This window comes from Nicotiana tomentosiformis, chromosome 2 (assembly GCF_000390325.3).
Source record: "Nicotiana tomentosiformis chromosome 2, ASM39032v3, whole genome shotgun sequence".
In the NCBI taxonomy this organism is placed as follows: Eukaryota; Viridiplantae; Streptophyta; class Magnoliopsida; order Solanales; family Solanaceae; genus Nicotiana; species Nicotiana tomentosiformis.
The window spans coordinates 18280145-18306409 of NC_090813.1; the positions used below are offsets into that span (position 1 = coordinate 18280145).

At 36.3% G+C, this 26265-nt stretch overlaps 2 protein-coding genes across 2 annotated transcripts; both read right to left on the minus strand.

Annotated features, from left to right (window-relative positions):
* Positions 1–1292: 1292 nt before the first annotated feature.
* Positions 1293–3608, minus strand: LOC104097766 (cytochrome P450 76A2-like). Its single transcript, XM_009604384.4, has 2 exons — positions 2630–3608; positions 1293–2100 (listed from the first exon to the last, which is right to left on the minus strand). The coding sequence occupies exons 1-2, from the start codon at positions 3545–3547 to the stop codon at positions 1495–1497; spliced, it is 1524 nt and encodes a 507-aa protein (XP_009602679.1). The 5' UTR covers positions 3548–3608; the 3' UTR covers positions 1293–1494.
* A 5657-nt stretch (positions 3609–9265) lies between these two features.
* LOC138904425 (uncharacterized) lies at positions 9266–10412 on the minus strand. The gene is made up of 3 exons (XM_070192925.1): positions 10271–10412; positions 9970–10223; positions 9266–9544 (listed from the first exon to the last, which is right to left on the minus strand). The coding sequence occupies exons 1-3, from the start codon at positions 10410–10412 to the stop codon at positions 9266–9268; spliced, it is 675 nt and encodes a 224-aa protein (XP_070049026.1).
* Positions 10413–26265: the final 15853 nt, after the last annotated feature.

The window sequence follows — 26265 nt, forward strand, 5'->3', positions numbered from 1 at the left end:
ACACATGGACAGAAGACAGTCGGACCCAAAGGTAATGATCTCGCTTATCATCGGAGAGAATGATATTCATAAAGGCAAAATAAATGTCTATCACCCGGTAGCATTCAATGAAGAATATTCTATAGCATTAAGTGCGTGATCCGTTACAGAGAATATGGCATTCACTGCCCACCGTTATATATTCTTCAATGGCCCTCATAATTGTCATTTAAGAGGAGCTTGATCCTAGGACCTTGTTCCCTAAGTGTAACTATAAATAGTGAGGTCTACCATCATTTTAAGGACACAAATTTTCGGATAAGCAATCATTATATTCTATCAAAAGCTCAATAACATTTTACTTTCTTGCTTATTTATATTGTTCTTACGGCTTCTGGTAGCTTTGTGCCTGGGACTAAGATACTTGCCGTTTATTTCAATTTTAAGGCTAAGTCTTACATTTTGTCTAATTCATCAATTATTTTTGGATTAAATAGATTCACTTGTCTATAAACCACGTATAAATTCAATTGTACCGTTTTACGGATAAATTATATATATATATATATATATATATATATATATATATGTGTGTGTGTGTGTGTGTGTCTGCTGATTCCTACAGCAAGATTGTAAGTGCAATTTGCTGTAATACGCCAACTGCTCAATTATATGGAAATTCCTTTCTCTGTTCCGGCGATCCCCTTGTATGCTATATAATATTTGTCTTTTCTACAACTCTTAGCACCTCAAAGCTAAAATAATTGCTAGCCTTTTCTTGTCTGAGTCAGAAAACTATGGTATACAATATTGTATTTCTCCATAGCTCTTTGCAGTTGAAAACTTAAAATAATTAAATTAGCCTTTAGTGGTTCCTATTTTATTGGAATAAATTCATAAAAGATCCCAGTATAGCCGGCGACAGATTTCTAGCATTAAAATGTCACTTGATTTATCTTAGATTAGGAGGATACACGTTCGTCTTTTTAATACTCATACTAAATGTAGCAGTCACAAATTAAATTAAAGTGAGAATATATATTATTTTAACTATAATGAAATGATAAATTTTATATGCAAGAGATATGTTTTGCATTCATTTGTTTAGTGCAAATACTAAGTATGAGTATATCTTTTCAGTTATTATTACAAAGTTGGTGAATGCATAACTACAAAACGATATATTTGAAAGGGGAAGAGTTGGATAAGTATTAATTACTCCTCAAGTTTAACTTGTTTTTGAGACTTAAAGCAAATACTTGGGAGTTTTAGGTCCGACATCACCTATATGTGGTTAGTCCAAAACCTATCAGTTTACATCATTCAAATATGAATTTCTCCAAATTATAATATTGTTTAACAAAGATCCAGGTAAATACAAACTCAGTACTAACACAAACTCCAGTAGGCAGCACTACAACTTGTTCATAACACAACAGGAATACTGGTTTACTCCAAATATAAGTAAGAAAATATGCACAAAACATAACTATGAAAACTCAAATACATAAGTTCTCAAGCCTTTTTTGGTATTACTTTCAAAGAGTGGCGTTTTCTCGCTGTAACCCCCAAACTTTCATCCATATTGATAGATTTAGGAGAGACACCATCAGGAAGTTCCCAGTCGAATTCGTGTAGCAAAGATCCCAAAGCAAAATGCATCATCCTATGACCTAAAGGCAAACCAACGCACATTCTTCGCCCAGCACCAAACGGCATAAGCTCATAATTCTGCCCTTTCACATCTATTTTCGAGCCAAGAAACCTCTCGGGCTTAAAACTCATAGGGTCGTCCCAACATTCAGGATCTCTTCCAATCGCCCAGACGTTTACTAAAACTTGAGTACCTTTTGGTATGTCATATCCCATGAACTTAGTATCTTGAATTGTACTTCTTGGGATCAAGAAAGGGAGAGGAGGATGTAAACGTAGTGATTCCTTTAATATAGCTTGCATATAAGGAAGATTGTCAATGTCACTTTCTTCAAACTTCTTGTTTGGTCCTACTACTTTTGATAACTCTTCTTTCACTTTGGCCATTGCTTCGGGGTGACGGAGGAGCTCCGTTAGCGCCCATTCTACGCTGCTGCTAGTCGTCTCTGAACCGGCTAAAAACATTTCCTGATGTTTCATATATGCAGAGGAAACTTAATTTTATAGTATAAAAGTAGGACACTAAACTGCAGTACAAATACTAGGCAGTGCAGAAGTACAGTTTAAAAGTACATTTTACTGATCTATTTTATAACTTCTCAAGTTACCATTAAGTACACATGTTATAGGGCAGCCCCATGCACACGTGCACCACATCCTGCATTCACGTAGGGTCCGGAAAAGGGTCACACCTCTAGATGTAGATAGTTTACCCTAATACAAGCAATTAGTGGCTGCTTTCTCTGCTTGATATGGGGACAACTATCTCGTTACTCCAAGGCTCCCTTTCCAAGTACACATGTTATAGTGAAGGACATATAAAGCAGAAAAAACTAATCATTTAGATCAAACTAGGCTCCAAATTAAACAAGTTATAGTGAAGGACATATAAACTAATATTGAAGAAAATATAGTAGAGGTTTATGCTCCAAATACTACTGATTGAAATAAAAATTAATGTTGTAAAAGAGAAGTCTAAAGATTTCAAAAAACTTACCATTACTAATATTTTGATCTCATGTTCAGATAATTTAGCTGGTTCATCTTTTCCAGTGCCCTCAAATTCAAGCAAAACATCCAAGAAATCTTTATCCCTTTTCTCCCCGCCTTTGATTCGCTCTTCCTCTCGTTCCTTAAGAAATGCAGATCCAAATTCCATGGCCTTTCCCATATCTCGCGTCATCTTCTTTCTCAAACTTTGTAAATCAAATCTTTTAAGACTTGGAAATATATCAGAAACATTAGGAATACCTGACCATTCCATAATTCCTTTCATGGCATTGAAGAAATCCGAGGCCTCCTCTGAGTCTGGATCCGCCAAGTCTTTTGAAAAAATCAAATTCCCTAACATATTAAACGATGCAAGAAATACAAAACGCGTTAACTCAATCCCACTTCCTTTTTTCACGACATTTGCTTCTTTCTCAATCCATTTAACCATATCATTTACACATTTGCGTCTAACGGACACTGTTTCATTTATCTTTTTGTTTACAAACATTTCAACAGTACATATCCGCCTTTGAAAGCGCCAAAACGAACCATATTGGCCTAAAGCCATTGACCCTTGATAGTAATTATGTGCCTGATTCACATCAACAGGACATCTATCTGCAAAGGAAATATCATGGTTTTTGAATAAGTCTGCAGCAGCTTGAGCTGTTTGAACTACCATAGAATTAATAGAAGGACCAATTTTTAACCACAAAACAGGACCATATTTCTGTTTTAGAACTGCAACTTTTTTGTATGGCAAAGTTCCTAGTTCAAACATATTACCAAAAATTGGTAATCCTGGTGGTCCTGGAGGTAACCTATAGGAAGAAGAAATAGCCTTTTTCTTGGGAAATATTAGTAGAAGAACTGGTAAGAAAATGATTGTAGAAAAAAATAGATAGCTCCATTCCCATTCCATCTCTCTCCTTAGTTTTTTTGTGACTTACTAGTTTGCTATGAATTGTGTAATGGTAGCTTTTATTATATTTCTTGCTATCACCTCAGGACCCCATTTGGCATTGTTTAATGGCGCACGCATAAACTATTTTTTATATTAATTATTTTTTGGAACTTCGCATTTTAATAGTCTTAATCCTGTGAAGCTGACTCATCAAATAACCAAGTACAGGGGTAATTAGGACAAAAATAGTTTTAAGTGTACAGCGATTCAAATGATAGAGGCATATGCGATGGCTATGTCAATTAGATATGACCTTTGATTTTAAAGTTCAGTTCTTGTCACTGGTTGGTCATAAATTTTGGCTGTTGTAAAAAACAAGAAAATTTAATCATGGAATATGATCAGTTTTTGAAAAAATTCAAGTTTTTAAAAACTAGTTTAGGACAATTTTTGGGTGAAATTTTTTTTTCAATCACAAAATTTTAACTTTTATTCAAATAAAATATATGTCCAAAAGATAACTTTAACTTCCAAAATTTATTTTTCAACACAACTAAAAAAAAAAAATTAAATTTCAACCAAATTTTTGTCCGTCAATTTAGTAAGATATGTTAGTTTAGCATTTCAAATCTATGCCTCAATAATGTAAAATCAATGTTAAACTATGTCCCTCGAAACTTAGTTATGTTTTACACGATGCAATTGACATTGTCCACTTCCTACTAATGTCTCACATGTTGACAAACCCACCTTTTCTTTTTCCTGAAAAAATAAGTGCAAATTGATAGGTTGTTGTTTTTCTTATTGTGGCACTTGACTTTTGCGATAAGATATAAGATTAAATTATTGCGATTAAAAGTCATAAAACAAGTTGATGACTTTCAAGAAAAATGGAAATGTAAGTTGGTCGGCGACGTCAATCAATACCTCCTCATGTGAATACACTTACTTAAAATATTTAATTACGTACAAGATATGAATTCTTTTAATTAGATTAGATTCGTGTGTTCTTGGTAAATCGCAATCATTTCTTTTTAAATTATGCAGTTGCTTTTAAATAAATGTTGGCATATTAACTCATGTTGCATATGTGTGGTTCTCTGGGACTCAACCAACAAATATATAGGGCATTATTGGTGGGTGTGCTGATGAATTATTTGTGGGCCACATTTTATATATAGCGCGGTGATCGCGCTATAGATATATAGCGCATGCATAATGGACGGTATACCCATATGAAATATTGGTGGGTCAGTTAAGTACAGATGAATTATTGGTGGGATCACATTTATTTATAGTGCGGTGAATACCTTAACGGACAAAACTGCCGTTAAGATATAGCTCGTTAAATAAACGCATTATATATAAAATAATACCCAAAAATTTAAAATTTATTTATATCGCTTGAGTCCAAATGAACCACACTTTGATTCCGACTCTTCTTCTAGATATATATGAAAGCTGACCGCTTCATTTCGTCATTGATGGCCTACTTAACTTTTTCTAAAAATGGCAAAAGAGTAGAACTTCTTAAAAGTTGTCGGCAAGTAAAGGCGGCTTACTAAAGCCTCACTTAAGGCCTCACAAAATTAGAGGTCCCAAAAGCTATACTTCTTATATGTAATTTAAATATTTATTATATTTATTATATGGACTTTTCTTATAATTAGTTGAGAAAATTCTAACAAAAGAAAAGGCAATTAAATATGCACTTCTTTCTAGTTCTTCTCCCTCCAACTTAAATCAATTTTATTTATAACTCTAGTTCTATAAGATATTTTTTTTTTCAGTACGATTCAAGCTATTTAGATCGTTAAAAACTATAGTTGATTTGTTTATATCTTTGTAAATATAAATTCCCACATGATTGTTACTTCGGAGGCAATGATATATTGTAAGTTATGTTGAGGGTCATATGAAAAAAGAATCAAAATTAAACTTAATAAAATCTTATCAAGTTAGTAATGTTTCAACAAAGATTAAATGGGTTCGGTACATCGTCAAATATTAAATTACATCTCAAAAAGTAAAGAGAACAAACTTTAAACAAAAATATGTAAAATTATTAAACAAGTTTAAGACCTCTTATTATGGCTTATCTTTAGGCCTCCAATACCATTAAGCCGCCTTGTGACAGCAAATTCATATCATCACTGAATTCATATTATCAAATAGTATGATTTGGATTCTTCGAAATTATCGTTGAATTATTATCGAATATTCTAAAATAGTGTATTTTTTTAGAATTCGATATAAATATAAATAATATTTTTAGTGAATCCAAGCAATATAAGATATCACAAATCATATAATACTTGGTGCAGCGTGTAAGTCACAAAATTGTTGCTATGTGTATTTAGTTGTATAAATTTTTAAGGGGGAATGACACAGTTACCCACAAAAATAAAATTATTTACCATTGCCTACCCATTTATTTTTTTACCCATCAAACTAATTACATTTTCTACCCATAGTAGTTTTTGCGGGAAATTTTTTCTTTTTTCTCCAATTCTTTTTTTTCTATGCTTCTTTTCTTTTTTCCTTTTTTTCTTTCTTTTCTCCTTTTCTTTTTTCTCGTTTTCTTCTTATTTTTTTCTTTTTTCCTTTTCTAATTTCATTTAACTTATTTTTTTATATTCTTTTTCTCTTCATAATCTAATTTCATTTACTGTTTTCACTATTTTTATTATTCTTTTTTTTATACAATAAGAAAAAATAATTGATATAGTAAATATTTGTTCACCTTTTTTTAAATATAATTAGTATAATATACCTTTTGTCTTTTTTCTCATTTTTAAAATTCAATTATTAAACTGAAATAATATCAGTTGTCACTTGATCTAATTCACTGAATATCACACTAACTGTTGTTGAGCACCATAAATTACATAATCATATTCAAAGAATCAATACGTGATTGTCATGCAAACCTTGATCTCCTTCCCTATAAATATCAGTACACACTCTACCATTAACAGTAACACAACTAGTTATGGAGCAAGAAAACATAATCTACGGCCACCAAATCTCCATATATATTAGTTAGAATAGAAATGATAATAAAATATTAGAAAATACAATAAAAGTATAAGTAGCAAAAAAGATTTCTAGTACCATATGATACCAATATGGTATACATGTATACCAACAGAGTATATGATTGCTCTAGAATATTGCTACAACTATCTACGACTAGACTAGTGTACCAAAACATTAAAGGATACAATAAAAGTATGGAAAAATTACATGCTCGCATTGCAAGCTAAATATTCGCAAAGCAACTTGCTCATTCTGTATACTAACAGGGTATATAGTTGTATGGGGTCGTTCCAACAATTGCCTATAACTATATAAACTATTACATAATACACATAATATATGTCTATCGGCACAAAAAAATTTCAGCACTGCAAATCATGTTCATATAAATAATATCAGAATAGTAATCACTTAAAAATGCAGCTAAAACAAACAAAAAATATTCAAACTACCATATGATACCAATATGGCATATAACTATACCAACATGGTATACAGCTTTACTGGTTAATTTCCGACAACTGTATGACTATACTACTATTACATAACACACATGCATAAAGAGAAAAATAAAAAAATAGTATACCACGTATTAATATAATAAAGTATTTCAAGATATTGTACTATATTACTATTATTAAAAGAAAATCAAATAGTGTACCAATTAAATGTAGCTAATACAACCAAAAAATAATTCAACTAGCATATGATTCCAATATAGTGTTATACTAACATGGTATATAGTTGTAAGGGATCGTTCCAACAACTGCATATAACTATAAAAACTATTACATTATACACAAAATCTATGTCCATAGGTACAAGAAAATCCAACACAGCAAACATGATCATATAAATCAGTTCAGAATAGAATTCACTTAAAAATGCAGTTAAAACAACCAAAAAATATTCTAACTACCATATGATACCAATATGACATATAATTATACCAATAGGGTATACATTTCTACTAATTAATTCCAGGAAACTATATATGACTATACTGCTATTACATAATACATATGCATAGACAGAAAAATCAAAAAAATAGTGTACCACATATTAATATAAGAATGTATTTCATGATATTGTATTATAATACTATTATATAAAATAAACGCATAAAGAAAAAATCAAAATGATTACATAATACACATGCATAAAATAAAATTAAACAAATTTAAGATATTGTACTATTCTACTATTACTAAAGAAAAATCAAATAGTGTACCAATTAAATGTAGCTAATACAACCAAAAAATGCTCCAACTAACTTATGATACCAGTATAGTATATAGCTATACCAACAGGGTATACAATTGTACGCAAAGAGTTTAAATTTATTTTTTAAATTTAATTATTAAACTGAAATAATATCAGTTGTCACATAATCTAATTAACTTAATGAGAGCTTATGCAATGAATAATACCTCTATGGAATTGCATTAATGTTAATAAATATTATTATTTATTTATTGAAAATGTGGACAACAATTGAACAAAAATTCAGGACAATCCTTTTGAAATTGTGGTATGCACGGTAACTGGGAGTTTCTCCGATCAACTTATTCCTCTTGTCCATTTTTCTCACTGCGAATATCCTATTTCATTTTTATTTTTCAAATAATTATTAATATATATTTCTACAGTCAAAGTACATACCATAGACAGAAAGATAGTTAAAAGTAATGTGATTCAAGTCATAAAATAAAATAAAATAAAAAGGGGAATAGATTTGCATTTTTCACATGCCCCTCGCGTGGGGTAAAGCAAATTAAAGGAAAAATAGAAAATTGGATAGTACAGTAATAAGTTTGTGTTGTATAGGTAGGAATTATAATTAATTTTCAAGTGGGCAACACCGGGTAATTATTTTGACCTTGATAGGCATTATGCGTTATTTCCTCAATTTTTAAATATTTTGCAAATAGTAAATTATCTGATAGACGTGCTAATTATTTTAATTAAATTATTTTAAATTGATAGAAAAGTAGACATACATTCTATCTTAAATATTTTATTCTATCACCAATACATAACGTAAGAGTTTTTCACTAGTCGTAAAAAAAATATAAATATAAATTAAAAGTCGGTCCTATAATAAAAATATATAAAATTAAAAAAAATAATCTGGTGCCCAAAATATTCCGCATGGAAATGATTGTACCTCATGAGGTGTGATGTAAACAGTTTACCTTTATATAACCATTAATAGATGCGTGGGATATAATCAATGTTACATATTTAGACACGTGGGATATGATGCTTTAACATTGTGATTCTTCCATCAATAAATAATGGAAAATAATATAACTATACACTTTTCTGCATATACTGGGGAAGCATACTTCCAATTGAAAAATACAATTTCAATAAATATCAAGTTCTGAAGCAAAATTCTACAAAGTCTTAATTGGGAATAATTGCTAAAATGCAAGGATTGAAGCTCTTGATTTGTTAGTCTATAAAGTTAGAGTGAAGGAGAAGAGCAGAGCATTTAGAAATGATAATTGTTTCATTCATTCCTTCAGTAGCTAACACTTGTACATATATACTAACCACTAACAATACTAATTAGTTTAACTAACTAACACAACTCATTAACATCAGTCATTAACTTCCTAACAGTCGTAACTAACTTTCCTAACTAACCAATACATGTGAGCAGCAGCAGATGCTTCACTTGAACATGCCCCCTCAAGCTGGAGAGTGCAAGAAATTGAGCACACCAAGCTTGCCAAGTAGATTCATGTGTTGTGCAGTTCCTAGCCCTTTTGTTAGTAAGTCTGCTTGTTGATCCTTTGTATTCGCATGAACTGCCTTGACTACTCCCTCCTTAATCTTGTCTCGAATGAAGTGGCAATCAATCTCGATATGGTTTGTTCTCTCATGTAGGATGAGATTCTCTTCAATATGAATGGTTGATGTACTGTCACTGAAAGTTATCACCGGTGAATTAACCTGAACACCCAACTCCTTAAACAGTCCCAACAACCATGTTAGTTCTGTTATTGCTACAACCGTATTATGTACTCAACCTCATGTGAACTTCTGGACACAGCTTGCAGATTTTTTGATTTCCATGACATCAAGCTATCTCCTAACTTCACAACATACCCAGTAATTGTTCTCCTAATGTTAGGACATGCAGCCCAATCTGAATCACAACAACATGTAAAGTTTCTCTGTATTTCCAAAACTCATCAAAATTTCTTGCCCTGGTGCACTCTTCAAGTATCTTACAACTCTCACTACAGACTCCCAATGAGACTTCTTAGGCCTTTGTATAAACTGACTTAATGTTTGCACTGCATAATTGATATCAGGTCTAGTAATAGCGACATATAAGAGCTTGCCAATCAATCTCTAATAAGTGCTGATGTCTTCTAGTAATTCATCACCTTTCCATTTGCTTGATCATATTCAGCAGTAGTTAGTCTGACATTTGCTTCCAGGGGTGTAAAGGCAAGCTTAGCTCCACTCAATCTTAATTCTGAGATTAATTCTAGTATGTACTTTCTTTGATTTAGTAAAATCCCAGCCTTAGATCTCAGGACTTCAATGCCTAGGAAATATTTAATTTCTCCTAAATCATTGACTCTAAATTGTTGGTCCAGGATAGTCTTTGCATGTTCAACTAACTCTGCACTATTTTCTGTGATCAGAAGATCATCTCTTTGAATGTATCCTTTTGTGACTAACCTGGTCTTAAATCTCTCAATTTCTCCATTGGACTTGTACTTAATTTATACACCCACTGTGAGCCCATTGTGTTCTTTCCTTTTGGTAAGTCAACTCTGCTCCATGTTTTATTATCTTCCAAAGCTTTGACCTCCTGTTTCATTGCCTCCACCCACCTGCTATCATGTACTACTTCCTTGAAAGTTTGTGGCTCTACCAGTTGAGAGAATTTTATCAAATAACACTGATATCAAGGAGTGGTCTTGTCATAAGCCAAATAATTTGAGAGTGGATAGCTACAAGAATTGGACTTCTTACTCGTGACATAATCTTTCATCCAAATGGGCTCCTTGGACTGTCTGAATGGACTTTCTACCACATTGTGGTTCTTCATTTGTATTATCATTTTCTTCCATAATAACCTGTGCATTTGCAGTTTGTTGTGGGCTTCCTTGATCTTCTCAACTTCCTTGGGTTGCAGTTGGAGCTTCAGCTTGTGTTTCTTCATTCATTTCTGCATCTTGCAATTCATGAATTTGCAGATCAGTTTGAACAACTTCTTCATGATGAATTGAATCTTCCCTCTTAGCTGAAGCTTCTTCACAGTTTAGATTCTCAGCAGTGTTTCTGATCTCCATAGTGTCAATGTGAAGGGGGGAACACATCTGTGAGTTTAGGTCCTGATGATTATCCTCATTTTGTGACCAAGCAATATTGTTTCCATATGCAAAAGGAAACAATAACTCTCTGAATATCATATACCTGCATGTGAAGAATTGCTTAGTATTTAGGTCTAGGAGTATATACCCCTTTTGTGTCTCAGAATACCCCATGAAAACAAACATCCTTGCCCTTTCTGCAAATTTGTCTCAATGCATCAATGATGCCTTCTTGTGATACATCAGCTCAAAAGGTGTTTTACTCCTAGAACACTAGAAGGTATTTTGTTGATCAAGTATATTGCACATTTCACACACATGTCCCAATACTTAATAGGTATAGATCCTTGGAACTTCAATGCTCTAGAAGTGTCCAAAATATGCCTATATTTTCGTTCAACTATACCATTTTGTTAAGGAGTATATATACAGATGCTTTGATGAATTATTCCAAGACTATTCAGCAGTTCTGCACACTGAGTATTAAAGAAATCATTCCATTATATGATCTAATTAACTTAACTAAAGCTCCAAATTGGTTTTGAATCATATTTAAGAATTGTCTCATCATAATTATAACTTCAGATTTTAGTTGCAGGAAATATATCCATGTGTACCTAGAATGATCATCCACAATTATAAGAAAATAATGTTTTCTATCAAAATTAGGAATTTTATATGGTAACATAAATCCTTGTGTACAAGGTGAAACAAAGCATCAGTTCTAGAGTCATTAAGAGGAAACTTTAACCTTGTCTGTTTTGCCAATGGACATGCAAAACAATTATTTTGTGCTAAGCTACTAGTGTTAATATCCAGTCCTCTCATGTCCTTCATGACAGATAGTGAAAGGTGTCCTAGCCTCTTATACCACAAACTGTTATTTCCTTCAACCATTCTGCTTACTGCATTTATTGCCTTTATTCTGCTAGACAATCTATCACCTTTGAGCACATATAATCCTCCATTCTCTTTATCAATCCCCTTCACCTTTCCATTCCAAAGATCTTGAAACACACATAAGTCAGGAAAGAAGTTGATATTGCAAGATAGTTCCTTGGTTATCTTGGAAACTGATAACAGGTTGAATCTAAAGTTAGGTACATAAATCACAATTTTGATCATTTCTTTACCAAACAGTCCTGCATTACCAATGTGTGTGATATCAGCCTTATCCCCTGTAGGTAAATGCACCTAATCTCGGATGAACCTATGTGTGCCCTTTGTATTTTCAAGCAACTCTAGACTAGAAGCAATGTGATGAGTTTCCCCTGAGTCAACAATCTAATCCTTTTCTTTCTGATCAAATTTAGACATTAGACTAATAATTTTACCTGTTGCATTTGCTTGATGCTCTTCAGAATCTTTGCTGAGTAAACTGAGTATCTGACTATATTTCTCATAAGTGAAGTAGTGTCCTTTGTCACTGGGCCTCACATGTTGTCCATCCTCAGCTACTTAAGAAGTAAAGCCTGCATCTTCATGATTCACAATAGCAAGTGCTTCTCTTTTTCAGCCATCTGGTTTACCTCGACTGTAACTTTGAGTTCCAGCATCAGTTTTTTTCATTTGGTAAAAATCAAATGGATAGCCAATGAGCTTGTAGCAGTTTTCCTTGGTGTGATTTCCCATGTGGCAGTGCTCGCATTGTAGAAACTGCTTCCTTCCTCGAAAGCCTCTACCTCTTCCTGCTTGCATAGTTGGAGCATCCGCCTTATCAGTCACAATGTTAGTACCAATTATCTTTTGACTCTCATCTTGCACAATCATGGCATATGCTAGGTTGAGGTTTGGTGCAGTGGTCTTCATCAAGATTTGTCTGTGTGCTTAATCATATGAATCATTCAACCCACTTAAAAACTGCATAACTCGTTGTTGGTGCATCATTTCTACATTCTCTTTTGATTTTGTACATCCACAATTAGAGAATGGAACTAATACATCATACTCATGCCAGAGCTCCTTCTATTTCGTGAATTAAACACATAATGAACTAGTTCCAAGTGATAATGTTGCAATTTCACAATGCAACTGAAAAATCCTCACCTGATTGACCTTGTCAAATCTCTATCGCAGATCTTCCCAAACAAGATGAGTATCTGGTGCATAGACGATACCACCTAGAAGCTTTGCATACACATGGTTCACGATCTATGACAAAACTACTGTGCTCCAAGTCTCTCATTATTCCTGCAAATCAGTTGTTTTATACAGTTCCTTCTTGCATGCGCCAATAACGAACTCTTGTTTCCTTTTCCCCAAAAGTGCGATCATCATTGACCTATTCCATAGCCCGTAATTTTCTGATCCAGTGAGTTTCATCGGCCTAATACTGAGCTTGGAGTGTCTGACGGACCTAGGTATAAAGTATGTGTGTGGTCAATCGTTGTCTCTCACATTTTCAGAACAATCGAACAATAATTGATGAAAATGAACAAAAAAACTTTTGTGAATTTTATCTCGACGAAGATGCGATGCATAGAATCAATTATTCCCCATATGATAGCATGCCAAAATACAAGGATTGAAGCTCTTGGTTTGTTCGTCAATGGAGTTAGAATGAAGAAGAAGAGCAGAGCATTTGGAAATGATAATTGTTTCATTCATTCCTTTAGTAGCTAACACTTGTACATATATACTAACCACTAAGGGGTCGTTTGGTTGGGAAACAAGTTTGTTACAACCCATGTTTTCGTGCGTACGAGTACGTCGTAAGTCAATTGATGTAAGCTTAGAAATGAAATTATATTTAAAAAGTTTATAAAGTAAGTTAATCATGTTACCTCGGAGGTTACAAATATTTAAGATCATGAACAACAAGTACAAATATGGTTGGAAGGTTCAGAAGCTAAAGGAATTGAAAAAAATAATGTTTCGTCGAAAATCGACAAATTGGGAATGTTATAGCATGTACTTTTGAAGTGAGACCAGGGTGTTTAACATGATAAGGATGATATGTTATGAGTTATGTTAGTCGTATGATATTCGTGTGTTATGTTTTGAAGTCAAGCGAGTGGTGAAACAAAAGTCGATGAAAGTCATCATAAGTTACGTTCATAAGCTTTACTGAAACTTTGGGTCAAATGTAACTGCCATTTTCTCCCAATATACGTAGGGTTATGGGGTGTTTCACTCATCAAATTAAAGATCTATGAGTCTATTTCCAACTCATTAAACCGTTTGTCAATACGATATAGGAGCAGAGAGATATGGGCATTTTTGCGAGACTGCGCAGACTGTTGCCTACTTGCTTAAACGAGAATCCAAAACTGGGCATGTTCGGGTCATTCAAATAGGCCTTTTTAAATGCCTATACCCTTCATATATTAGTCTGATAATAGGGCAAAATAACCAGACTTAATCTCTGCAAAAATCCTTCCAAATATTTCCCACAAACCCTAATTGATTTTCTCTCCCTTTAAAGTTCTAATTGGAGGTAAAGCCTAGAGTTTGAAGAACCAAGATAGGAGCCGAGTTATCCAACAAATAAGGTAAGTTTACTGCTCCCTTTTATCCATTTTTTCTGTTGTATATGCATAGTAAGTCGTTCTATATTTGTAAGAACTCACGGGACGGTGATCAGAAGTCGTGAGTTCGAGTTATTCACTTGTAGCGGACTGTTTTGTAAACTGTTTTGTGGTGCTGTTGGGTTGCGTGTTTTACAACTCTTTTGTGAAGTTTTGGAGGAGGAAGAGTTCATAGAAACACCATATAAATACAGGATGTTGGGTTGGTCGTTCGTCGTAACATTTTCGGGATGTTGACACTACTACGGTAGTCGTTTTGTGTATGAAGAGATTGAGATGTGTTAGGCTATTTTGTAGTATTGTGTGGTGTACATAAGGTTAGAAAATAATATATATATATATATATATATATATATATATATATATTGTTATTGTTATTTTTGGTGTTGTTGGTGTTATCTTGAATTTAGAGGAAGTAAGGATTATAGGGGAGATGCTGTCCGTTTTAATACAAAATAAGCTTGTCGTTCGTTGTGCGTTAGTTGTACCTTTCATAACTTAATGATAGTATTATTATCGTTGTTGTAGATTAAGGTGAGAAGAGGCGAGTTCAAGTTGGTGATTGAAAAGATTGTGATAAGGTATGTTAAGGTTAAACTTTTCTTCATTTTGGCATGAACACGTAACTACATGATTTTGATAACGAGTCATAAATAGAAGTTCGTATTCCTGAATTTATTCACATTATCCTAGTCTCAGAAATTACAGTATTCTCCCTTATCGGGACTTCATATTCAGTTTATTATTGTCTTCTTTCAGCCAAGAGAGCAGAGAGAGAGAGAGTGTGTGTGTGTGTGTGTATATATATATATATATATATATATATAGTATTTTCACCACCATCGAGCTATAATCGGTGGGCAGGCCCCTATTGGGCAACCTCTGATCAGATAGTAAGTTATATACCAAGCCTACTGTGGACGAGCGCCTATGAGCGAGCCCAGAATGGCCAAGATACAGAGCCTAGTATGGCTGAGTGCCTATGAGCGAGCCTACTACGGCAGGGCAGTTACACATACCGAGCCTTATAGGGTCGGGCAGCTATTTTACATACTATATGGAGAGGGTTGAGTCAGTATCAGCAGGTAAGCATATCTTCAGATTATTTTTCACTCCCAGTTACATTTAGTTATTATTTCATCAGTTCAGTTTTAGCTTTCAGTTATTCTGTTGCCTTACATACTCAGTACATTATTTGTATTGACGTCCATTTGCTGGGGACACTGCATTTCATGCTTGCAGGTCCTGATAGACAGCTGGATAAACCTTCCCAGTAGACAAAGCCAAATATCAGCTTGGTTGGTAAGCTCCACTTCCCCGGAGTTACCAGGTCTAGACCTTGGTGTCCGTTTTATATATACAGGTTTGATGGGTAGGTCGAGACCCTGTCCCGACCATGATACAGTTCAACTATCTCTAGAGGCTTATAGACAAGTCATGTATAGTTTGTATATCAGTAGATGTTCATGGAGGCCTTGTCAGCCTGCACATTTATATATAGATATATATATATTTAAATATATATGAGTTTTTGGGCATGTTTACCCCTCAGATGAGAGAGACGATATTTTCAGATGATTCAGAATATGGCCTCATCAGCCTAGGTTGAGGGTTACCCCTCTGGAGTTCACAGTTACAGAGTGGTACGCTCGGGTCGAGTATGGTACCGGGTGTCGGCCACGCCTCTTCAGGTTTGGGGCATGACAAACTTGGTATCATAGCAGTTCTATCCTAGGGAGTCTATAAGTCGTGTCTAGTAGAGTCTTGTTTATGGGTGTGTTGTGCACCACACTTATAAGGAGGAGGCTACAAGGTATTTAGGAGTCTGTTACCCTTCATTCAAATCCAAATCGTGCTATAGAGCTGAGTCATAAGAGTTCGACCCAAAGCTTATGTTTGCTAATGATATAGCGATGCTTCCAATTAGAAAGATTATAGCTAGCTAGAGGTCTAATACAACAGCAGGTAAGGGTATTAGTAGAGAGAGAATTCTTGCCTACGTGGCCCTATTTGAGACCATATTAGATCGTGCATACTATATGTGCGAATTTCCCATTTACCCTAAGACGGGAATATCTAACATACCCCGTGAATAACACGCCATGGGAGTATCATAAGGTAAAAGTATAAGTTTCAACAGGTAACAGAAGCAAGATGAAGAAGGGTACGAGATACCTAGTTAATGAAGATTATCCGAATTTCCACGTGTCACGACCCCAAATTCTCTCCGTAGGATGTCGTGATGGAACCTAGTCTCTAAAACTAGGTAAGCCTAATAATGCGGAATAATAATAAATATCTGAAATAAATAAACTACAATTCAAACAATTTCAACTCCCAAAACCCGGAAGAAATAAATCACAAGCTTCTAAGAATTTATTCTCAATGTCTCTATATATCAAGGTCTAAATAAAATATAAGGAAGCAACATAAAATGATAGAAGGGGACTCCGGAGTCTGCGGACGCTGGCAGATATACCTCGAAGTCTCCGTAAGCAGGTAACTCACTGACGTCTAGGCTGGTAAGATATACCTGGATCTGCACAAAAAGATGTGCAGAAGCGTAGTATGAGTACACCACAGCGGTACCTAGTATGTGCCAAGCCTAACCTCGGTAGAGTAGTGACGAGATCAGGTGAGGCCCTACTGGAATATAATAATAGCATGGTAAAATGTTTAATAATATAGTAAAATAAAATGACATTGAAAATGAATCAAATAGTATGTCACATTTAATGACACCAAATAATTGAAAATAATATCTCGTGGAATCAAAACAGAATTTCCTTCAACTTTATGAAAATCACAACAATTAATCGAAGGCAACTATGGCCATAAATCAATATCAACAAGAGCACTACAGAGGTACCACCTCGTAGTCCCAAATTATAAATAATTTCACAATATCTCATTTTCTTATATCACCGCGGGAGCCTTCACGATTTATTTAAAGAAATATATTTTTTTCAAAATAGCATCCCGCGTTTTAGCCAGCCTTATCACACCGCATGACTTCTAGTAGTCACCCCTACTAGCCACGCGTATCAAGCTACCCTTATCTCACCGCATGCGTTTCAATACCCAGACTTTATACCACCGCATGCGTATTAATATCGTAATATATCACAATTTGTACCTCAAGTGCCCAATATTTCAATTTCCACAATAAATCAACAACAATATTTTTTTAATAATAAAGAGCTCACGGCTCATGCCAGAATAATCCAACAATAATATTTTTTTTTCACAATAAAGAGCTCACGGCTCCATCACAATGAGTACCAAAAGAATCTTATGAAAATATTCAAGAATAAATAATTCAGGAAAATAATATTTCAAATTTTTAATACGTTGCTTCAATATCAAATTTAAAAATGTCAAATACTTCGTATTAATAATATTTAATTTAAAGAAAATCAACCTTCAAATAATGCACAGTATAAAAGAAACCAAGTGTCAATTAAACAGGTAAAATAATTAGCAGGAAAAAGTCAAACAAATTATATATATTAGTAGGAAAAGGTCAAACAAATTTAAAATATATATCTTAGATCAATGATGAAGAATATAACAAGATAAAATAATTTAATAAATGCGCAACAATGATCTACACAATTTAAAAATATAATCTTTCACATTTACCACGTGTAAACACTCGTCACCTCGTGTACACGACTTTCAACATATTTCAATAATCACATTAATATCAATTCTAGGAGAAATTTCCCCCACACAAGGTTAGACAAGTCACTTACCTCGACTTGCTCCAATTTAACCAAGTATTATCTTTTTCCTCGATTTTCCGACTCCGATTCGACTTGTATCTAGTCATAATTAATTCGATACAGTCAACAAAAATTATAGAAATCAATTTCATAAGAAAATATTATATTTTTCAATGAAATCCGAAATTAGCTCAAAAATTGCTCGTGGGCCCACATCTAGAAATCCGACGAAACTTATAAAATCCGACAACCCATTCAATTATGAGTCCAACCATACCAGTTTCACTCAAATCCGACTCCGGATCGACACCGAAATCTCAAAAATTCGTTTTTGTGAGATTTCTAAAATTTTCCAAATTTCAATCTCAAAACACTAATTAAATAGTGAAAATAATGATGTATACGTGTATATTGACCAAATCCAAGTTAGAATTACTTACCCAAATATTTTTCCTTGAAAATATATCAAAATCGCATCTCCTCAAGCTCCAATTCGTCAAAAAGGCAAATGGGACGAAGTCCCCTGTTTTTATAACTTACAGATTTGTCAGGGAAATCCGACTCCGGATCGACCCCGAAATCTCAAAAATTTGTTTCTATGAGATTTCTAAAATTTTTCAAATTTCAATCTCAAAACACTAATTAAATGGTGAAAACAATGATATATTCGTGTATATTGACCAAATCCAAGTTAGAATCACTTACCCAAATATTTTTCCTTGAAAATATATCAAAATCGTCTCTCCTCAAGCTCCAATTCGTCAAAAAGGCAAATGGGACGAAGTCCCCTGTTTTTATAACTTACAGATTTGTCAGGGAGCTCGATTTGTCAAGGGGCTCGATTTTGTCAGGGAGCTCGATTTTGACAGGCAGCCCGATTTTGGCAGGCAGCCCGATTTTGACAGGCAGCCCGATTTTGACAGCATTTCCAACAGAAATATTGCAGCAGCTAAGTCCCACTTTTGATCTGTTAACCATCCGAAACTCATCCGAGGCCCTCGGAACCTCAACCCAGTACACCAACAAGTCCTAACACATCATACGAACTTATTTGAAACCTCAAATCACATCAAACAACGCTAAAATCATGAATCACACATAGATTCAAGCCTAATGAACTTTGAAACTTTCAATTTCTACAAACAACATCGGAACCTATCAAATCAAGTTCGATTGACCTCAAATTTTGTACGCAAGTCATAAATGACATAAAGGAGCTATAAAAATTTTCAGAATCGGATTTCGACCCCGATATCAAAAAGTCAACCTCTAGGTCAAACTTCCCAAAAATTCAACTTTCGGCATTTCAAGCCTAATTCCACTACGGACTTTCAAATAAAATTTCGATCACGCTCCTAAGTCCAAAATCACCATACAGAGCTGTTGGAATCATCAAAATTCTATTCCGGGGTCATTTGCACATAATTCTACATCCAGTCATTATTTAAACTTAAACTTTAAAATTTTCATCAAAATTCCATATCTCGGGTTAGGGATCTCAGAATTTGATTCCGGGCATACGCCTAAGTCCCAATTCACGATACGGACCTACCAAAACTGTCAAAATATTGATCCGAGTCTGTTTGCTCAAAATGTTGACCAAAGTCAACTTAGTTGTGTTTTAAACATATAATTCACATTTTAATCCATTTTTCACCTGAAAACTTTTCGGAAAATTTTACGGACTGCGCACGCAAGTCGAGGAATGATAAATAGTACTTTTCGAGGTCTTAGAACACATAATTAATTATTAAATTTAAAGATAATATTTTGGGTAATCACATTCTCCACCTCTAAAATAAATGTTCGTCCTCGAATGGAGTTAGAAAAAGGACCCGAGCTGGTGTATAAGTGTGGATAACGGTTGCGTATATCATGCTCGATTTCCCAAGTCGCCTCCTCGACCGAATGACCCCTCCACTGAACCTTCACGAAAGTAATGTTTTTTGACCTCAGCTTTCGAATCTGCCTATCTAAAATAGCCGATGGTTCCTCAACATAAGATAGATCCTTGTCCAACTGAACTGAACTGAAGTCTAACACATGAGACGGATCCCCGTGATATTTTCGAAGCATAGAAACATGAAATACCGGATGAACTGCAGAGAGACTAGGTGGTAGCGCAAGTCTGTAAGCTACCTCTCCAACTCTTTCAAGAATCTCAAAAGGCCCAATATACCTAGGGCTCAACTTGCCCTTATTCCCTAACCTCATCACACCCTTCATAGGCGAAACCCGGAGCAATACCCGCTCACTAACCATGAATGTAACATCGCGAACCTTCCGATCCGCATAGCTCTTCTGTCTAGATTGGGCTGTACGAAGTCGATCCTGAATCATCTTAACCTTTTCCAGGGCATCCTGAACCAAGTCTGTACCCAATAGTCTAGCCTCGCCCCGTTCGAACCTACCCACTAGAGACCGGCACCGCCTACCTACAAGGCCTCATACGGAGCCATCTGAATGCTTGACTGGTAACTATTGTTGTAAGCAAACTCCGCAAGTGGTAAGAACTAATCCCAAGCACCCCCAAAATCTATCACACACGCACGAAGCATATCCTCCAGTATCTGAATAGTGCGTTCGAACTACCCGTCCGTCTGAGGGTGAAATGTTGTACTCAACTCTACCCGAGTACCCAACTCACATTGTACTGCCCTCCAAAATTGTGAGGTAAACTGTGTACCTCGGTCAGAGATGATAGATACCGGTACACCGTGAAGTCTGACAATCTCGCGAATATATACCTGAGCCAGTTGCTCTAAAGAGTAAGTAGTAATCACAGGAATGAAATGAGTTGATTTGGTCAGCCTATCCACAATCACCCAAACTGCATCAAACTTTCGCTGAGTCCGTGGGAGCCCAACAACGAAATCCATAGTGATCCGCTCCCATTTCCATTATGGAATCTCTAACTTCTGAAGTAATCCACACGGTCGATGATGCTCATATTTCACCTATTGACAATTTAGACACCGAGATACATACCCCACTATGTTTTTCTTCATCCGCCTCCACCAATAGTATTGTCTCAAGTCCTGATACATCTTTGCAGCACCCGGATGAATGGAGTACCGTGAACTGTGAGCCTCCTAGAGAATCAACTCACGCAAGCCATCCACATTAGGCACACATAGCCTGCCCCGCATCCGTAATACATCGTCATCTCCAATACTGACTTCCTTGGCATCACCGTGTTGAACTGTATCCTTAAGGACAAGTAGATGAGGGTCATCATACTAGCATTCCCTGATACGATCATAAAGAGAAGACTGAGAAACCACGTAAGCCAAAACTCGACTCGGCTCGGAAACATCCAATCTAACAAACTGGTTGGCCAAGTCCTGAACATCCAAGGCCAAAGGCCTCTCTGCTACCGGTAAATATGTTAAGCTGCCCAAACTCTTCGCCTTATGACTCAAGGCATCGGCCACCACATTGGCCTTCCCAGGATGATAGAGAATGGTGATATCATAATCATTAAGCAACTCAAACCACCTCCGCTGCCACAAATTAAGATCCTTCTGTTTAAACAGATGTTGTAGACTCCGGTGTAGATCTCATAATGGACACCGTACAAATAATGCCGCCAAATTTTTAAGGCATGAACAATAGTTGCTAACTCCAAGTCATGTACGGGATAATTCTTCTCACGCACCTTTAACTGTCTGGATGCGTAGGCAATCACCCTACCGTCTTGCATCAACACTGCGCCGAGACCAATACGCAACGCGTCACAATACACAGTATAAGATCTTGTACCTGTAGGTAATACCAATACTGGGGCTGTAGTCAAAGTTGTCTTGAGCTTTTGGAATATCTACTCACATTCCTCGGTCCACCTGAACGGAGCACCATTCTGGGTCAATTTGGTCATAGATGCAGCAATAGAAGAAAAACCCTCTACAAATCGGCGATAATACCTAGCCAAACCAAGGAAATTCCAAATTTCCATAATTGAGGACGGTCTGGACCAACTCTGCACTACTTCAATCTTCTTTGGATCTACCTTGATCCCCTCGCACGAAACTATATGACCCAAAAATCCCACTGAATCAAGCCAGAATTCACACTTTGAAAATTTTGCATATAACTTCCTTTCTCTCAAAATCTGAAGCACAGTCCTCAGGTGTTGTTCATGATCTTCCCAACTTCGGGAATACACCAGAATGTTGTCAATAAACACAATGATGAAGGAATCAAGATAGGGCTAAAATACACTATTCATTAAGTGCATAAATGCTGCTGGGGCATTGGTCAGCCCAAAAGACATTACAAGGAACTCGTAATGACCGTACCGAGTCCTGAAAGCAGTCTTCGAAATATCTGGCTCCCGAATCTTCAACTGATGATAGCCTGAACGCAAGTCAATTTTAGAGAATACCCTGGCACCCTGAAGCTGATCAAATAAGTCATCAATACGTGGCAATGGATACATGTTCTTCACTGTAACCTTGTTCAACTGGCAATAATTAATACACATCCGCATAAAACCATCCTTCTTCTTTACAAATAAGACAGGAGCACCCCACGACGATACACTAGGCCGAATGAAACCCTTATCAAGCAATTCCTGTAACTGTTCTTTTAATTCTTTCAACTCTACTGGGGCCATACGGTATGGTGGAATATAAATGGGCTGAGTACCTGGTAATAAATCAATACCAAAATCAATATCCTTGTCGGGTGGCATACCCAGAAGATCTGCTGGAAATACATCAGGAAAATCCCTTACTACAGGAACTGACTCTATAGTAGGAGTATCAATACTAACATCTCTCACATAGGCCAGATATGCATCACACCCCTTCTCAACCATTCGTTGAGCTTTAAGAAATGAAACAACCCTGCTAGGAACATGATCTGAGGTACCTCTCCACTCTAGCTGTAGTAGACTTGGCATAGCCAATGTCACCATCTTGGCGTAACAATATAGAATGGCGTGATAGGGCGACAACCAGTCCATGCACAAAATAATATCAAAATCCACCATATTGAGCAATAATAAATCAGCTCTGGTCTCAAAACCACTGATAACAATTAAGCACGACTAATACACACGGTCCACAATAATGTATTCACCCACGGGTGTAGATACATAAACATAAGAACTCAAGTAATCATGGGATACGCCCAAATACGGGGCAAAATAAGATGACACATAAGAATAAGTGGAGCCTGGATCAAATAAAACAGATGCATCTCTATGACAGACCGGAATAATACCTGTGATAACAGAATCGGATGCAATGGCCACTGTCCTAGAATGAAGGGCATAATATCTGGCTTGGCCTCCCCCTCTAGGGCGACCTCTACCTGCCCGACCTCCACCTCTAGCTGACTGTGCATGTGGAGTGGCAACTGGTGCAGTAATCATGGCCTGAGAAGCCTGAGGACCCTGTGTAATAGGTGGGGCCTGAGAAATTTGTGGAGGTGCACCCCTCCTAAATCTGGGGTAATCTCTCATAATATGACTAAGCCCTCGGAGGACGTGGCTGTTGGGACTGGCTCGGGCCTAATCGACTAGACTGTCTGTTGAAAGCACCCCGTACAGGAGGTAAAGAAGACACTGGTGGTGCATAATATGGAACCTGAGGTCTGGGAGTAGTAGGAATACCACTGGAAGCTGGAAGTGTTGAATGAATAGGACGGCTTACATAACCTCTACCATGACGGGCTGCAACTGGGGCACGAGAATTATTATATGTTCCAGAATCTCGAGGTCTCTTAGCTTCCCTCTCTTCCCTCTCCCGAGTCTGCATACCTTCCAATCTTCTAGCAATTTACACCACCTGTTAGTATGTGATGTCCATCTCTAGCTCTCGGGCCATACTGTATCTGATACTAGGGTGAAGACCCTCAATAAATCTGCGAACCTGCTCTCGAACAGTAGCAACTAAGGCTGGTGCATGCCTAGACAAATCACTGAATTGGACCGCATACTCTGACACGGTCATAGAACCCTGGCGCAACTGCTCAAACTCTGCGCGCCATGCATCCATAAGACTCTGAGGAACATACTCCCTTAAGAACATATCCAAAAATTGAGTCCAAGTGAGTGAAGATGCCTCAGTGGGACTATCCAACTTATATGCCTGCCACCATTGGTAGGCTGCTCCTCTAAACTGGAATGCCGTGAAAGAAACCCCACTGGAATCCACAATACCCATAGTACGAAGGATACAGTGACATTCCTCTAGAAAACCCTGAGCATCCTCTGAAGCTAAACCGCTGAAAGTGGGAGGGTGGTACTTTTTATACCTCTCGAGCCTGAGCTGCTCCCCCTCTCAAACTGTTGTCCTAATATCAGGCCGAACTGGGACAACTGGTTGCACTGGTATAACATCTGGGGCATAGTCAACTTGGGCACGTGGCTCTAGAGTACGAGCGGCGGGAGTGTACGCTCCTCCCCCAGCCTAAGATGTGGCAGGAGCAAGTGGAATTAATCCTGCCTGAGCTAAAGTGCCAAACATGGTCAAAAACTGGGCAAGAGTCTCCTGAAGTGCAGGAGTAGTAACAAGCGTCTCAGGTGCCTGCTCTCCAACTGGAACTACTGGTGGCTCTGGTGCAACAGTTCGTGCAGGTGCTCTGGCTGCACCACGTGGTCTTCCTCGGTCTCTGCCCCGACCCCGGCCTCTTACGGCTCCAACAGGGGGCGCGGGTGTCTGATCATCAGATCTAGTTGTGCGTGTCCTTACCATCTGTGAGAGAATAGAAAGACAATTGTTTAGAACTTTGAAATCAACAAAGGCACACGATAAGGAATCAAAGAAGTGAATATTTCCTAACAGTTCCATAGCCTCTCGAAGATAAGTACAGACGTCTCAGTACCGATCCGCAAGACTCTACTAAACCTGCTTGTGACTCATAACACCTATGAACCTAGTGCTCTGATACCAACTTGTCACGACCCCAAATTCCCTCTGTAGGATGTCGTGATGGCACCTAGTCTCTAAAACTAGGTAAGCCTAACAATGCGGAATAATAATAAATATCTGAAATAAATAAACTACAATTCAAACAATTTTAACTCCCAAAACCCGGTAGAAATAAATCACAAGCTTCTAAGAATGTATTCTCAATGTCTTTATATATCAAGGTCTAAATAAAATATAAGGAAGCAACATAAAATGATAGAAGGGGACTCCGGAGTCTGCGAACGCTGGCAGATATACCTTGAAGTCTCCGTACGTAGGTAACTCACTGACGTCTAGGCTGGTAAGATGTACCTGGATCTGCACAAAATAATGTGCAGAAGCATAGTATGAGTACACCACAGCGGTACCCAGTAAGTGCCAAGCCTAACCTCGGTAGAGTAGTGACGAGGTCAGGTGAGCCCCTACTGGAATATAATAATGGTATGGTAAAATATTTAACAATATAGTAAAATAAAATGACATTGGAAATGAATCAAATAGTATGTCACATTTAGTGACACCAAATAATTGCAAATAATATCTCGTGGAATCAAAACAGAATTTCCATCAACTTTATGAAAATCACAACAATTAATCGAAGGCAACTATGGTCATAAATCAATATCAACAAGAGCACTACCGAGGTACCACCTCGTAGTCCCAAATTATAAATAATTTCACAATATCTCATTTACTTATATCACCGCGGGAGCCTTCACGATTTATTTAAAGAAAATATTTTTTCCGAAATAGCATCCCACATTTTAGCCACCCTTATCACACTGCATGACTTCTAGTAGTCACCCCTACTAGCCACGCGTATCAATCCACCTATCTCACCACATGTGTTTCAATACACAGACCTTATACCACCGCATGCGTATTAATATCATAATATATCACAATTTGCACCTCAAGTGCCAAATATTTCAATTTTTCACAATAAATCAACAACAATATTTTTCAATAATAAAGAGCTCATGGCTCATGCCAGAATAATAAAACAATAATATTTTTTTCCACAATAAAGAGCTCACGGCTCCATCACAATGAGTACCAAAAAAATCTTACGAAAATATTCAAGAATAAATAATTCAGAAAAATAATATTTCAAATTTTTAATACGTTGCTTCAATATCAAATTTAAAAATGTCAAATACTTCGTATTAATAATATTTAATTTAAAGA

Coding starts and splice junctions, on each gene's coding strand:
- LOC104097766 (XM_009604384.4), bottom strand. CDS start 3,547: ATGGAATGGGAATGGAGCTATCTATTTTTTTCTACAATCATTTTCTTA. Junction 2,101..2,629: donor AGATCAAAATATTAGTAATG/GTAAGTTTTTTG, acceptor ATGAAACATCAG/GAAATGTTTTTAGCCGGTTC.
- LOC138904425 (XM_070192925.1), bottom strand. CDS start 10,412: ATGAAACAGGAGGTCAAAGCTTTGGAAGATAATAAAACATGGAGCAGA. Junction 10,224..10,270: donor ATTGAGAGATTTAAGACCAG/GTTAGTCACAAA, acceptor TTCTGATCACAG/AAAATAGTGCAGAGTTAGTT. Junction 9,545..9,969: donor ATGATCAAGCAAATGGAAAG/GTGATGAATTAC, acceptor GGACTGTTTAAG/GAGTTGGGTGTTCAGGTTAA.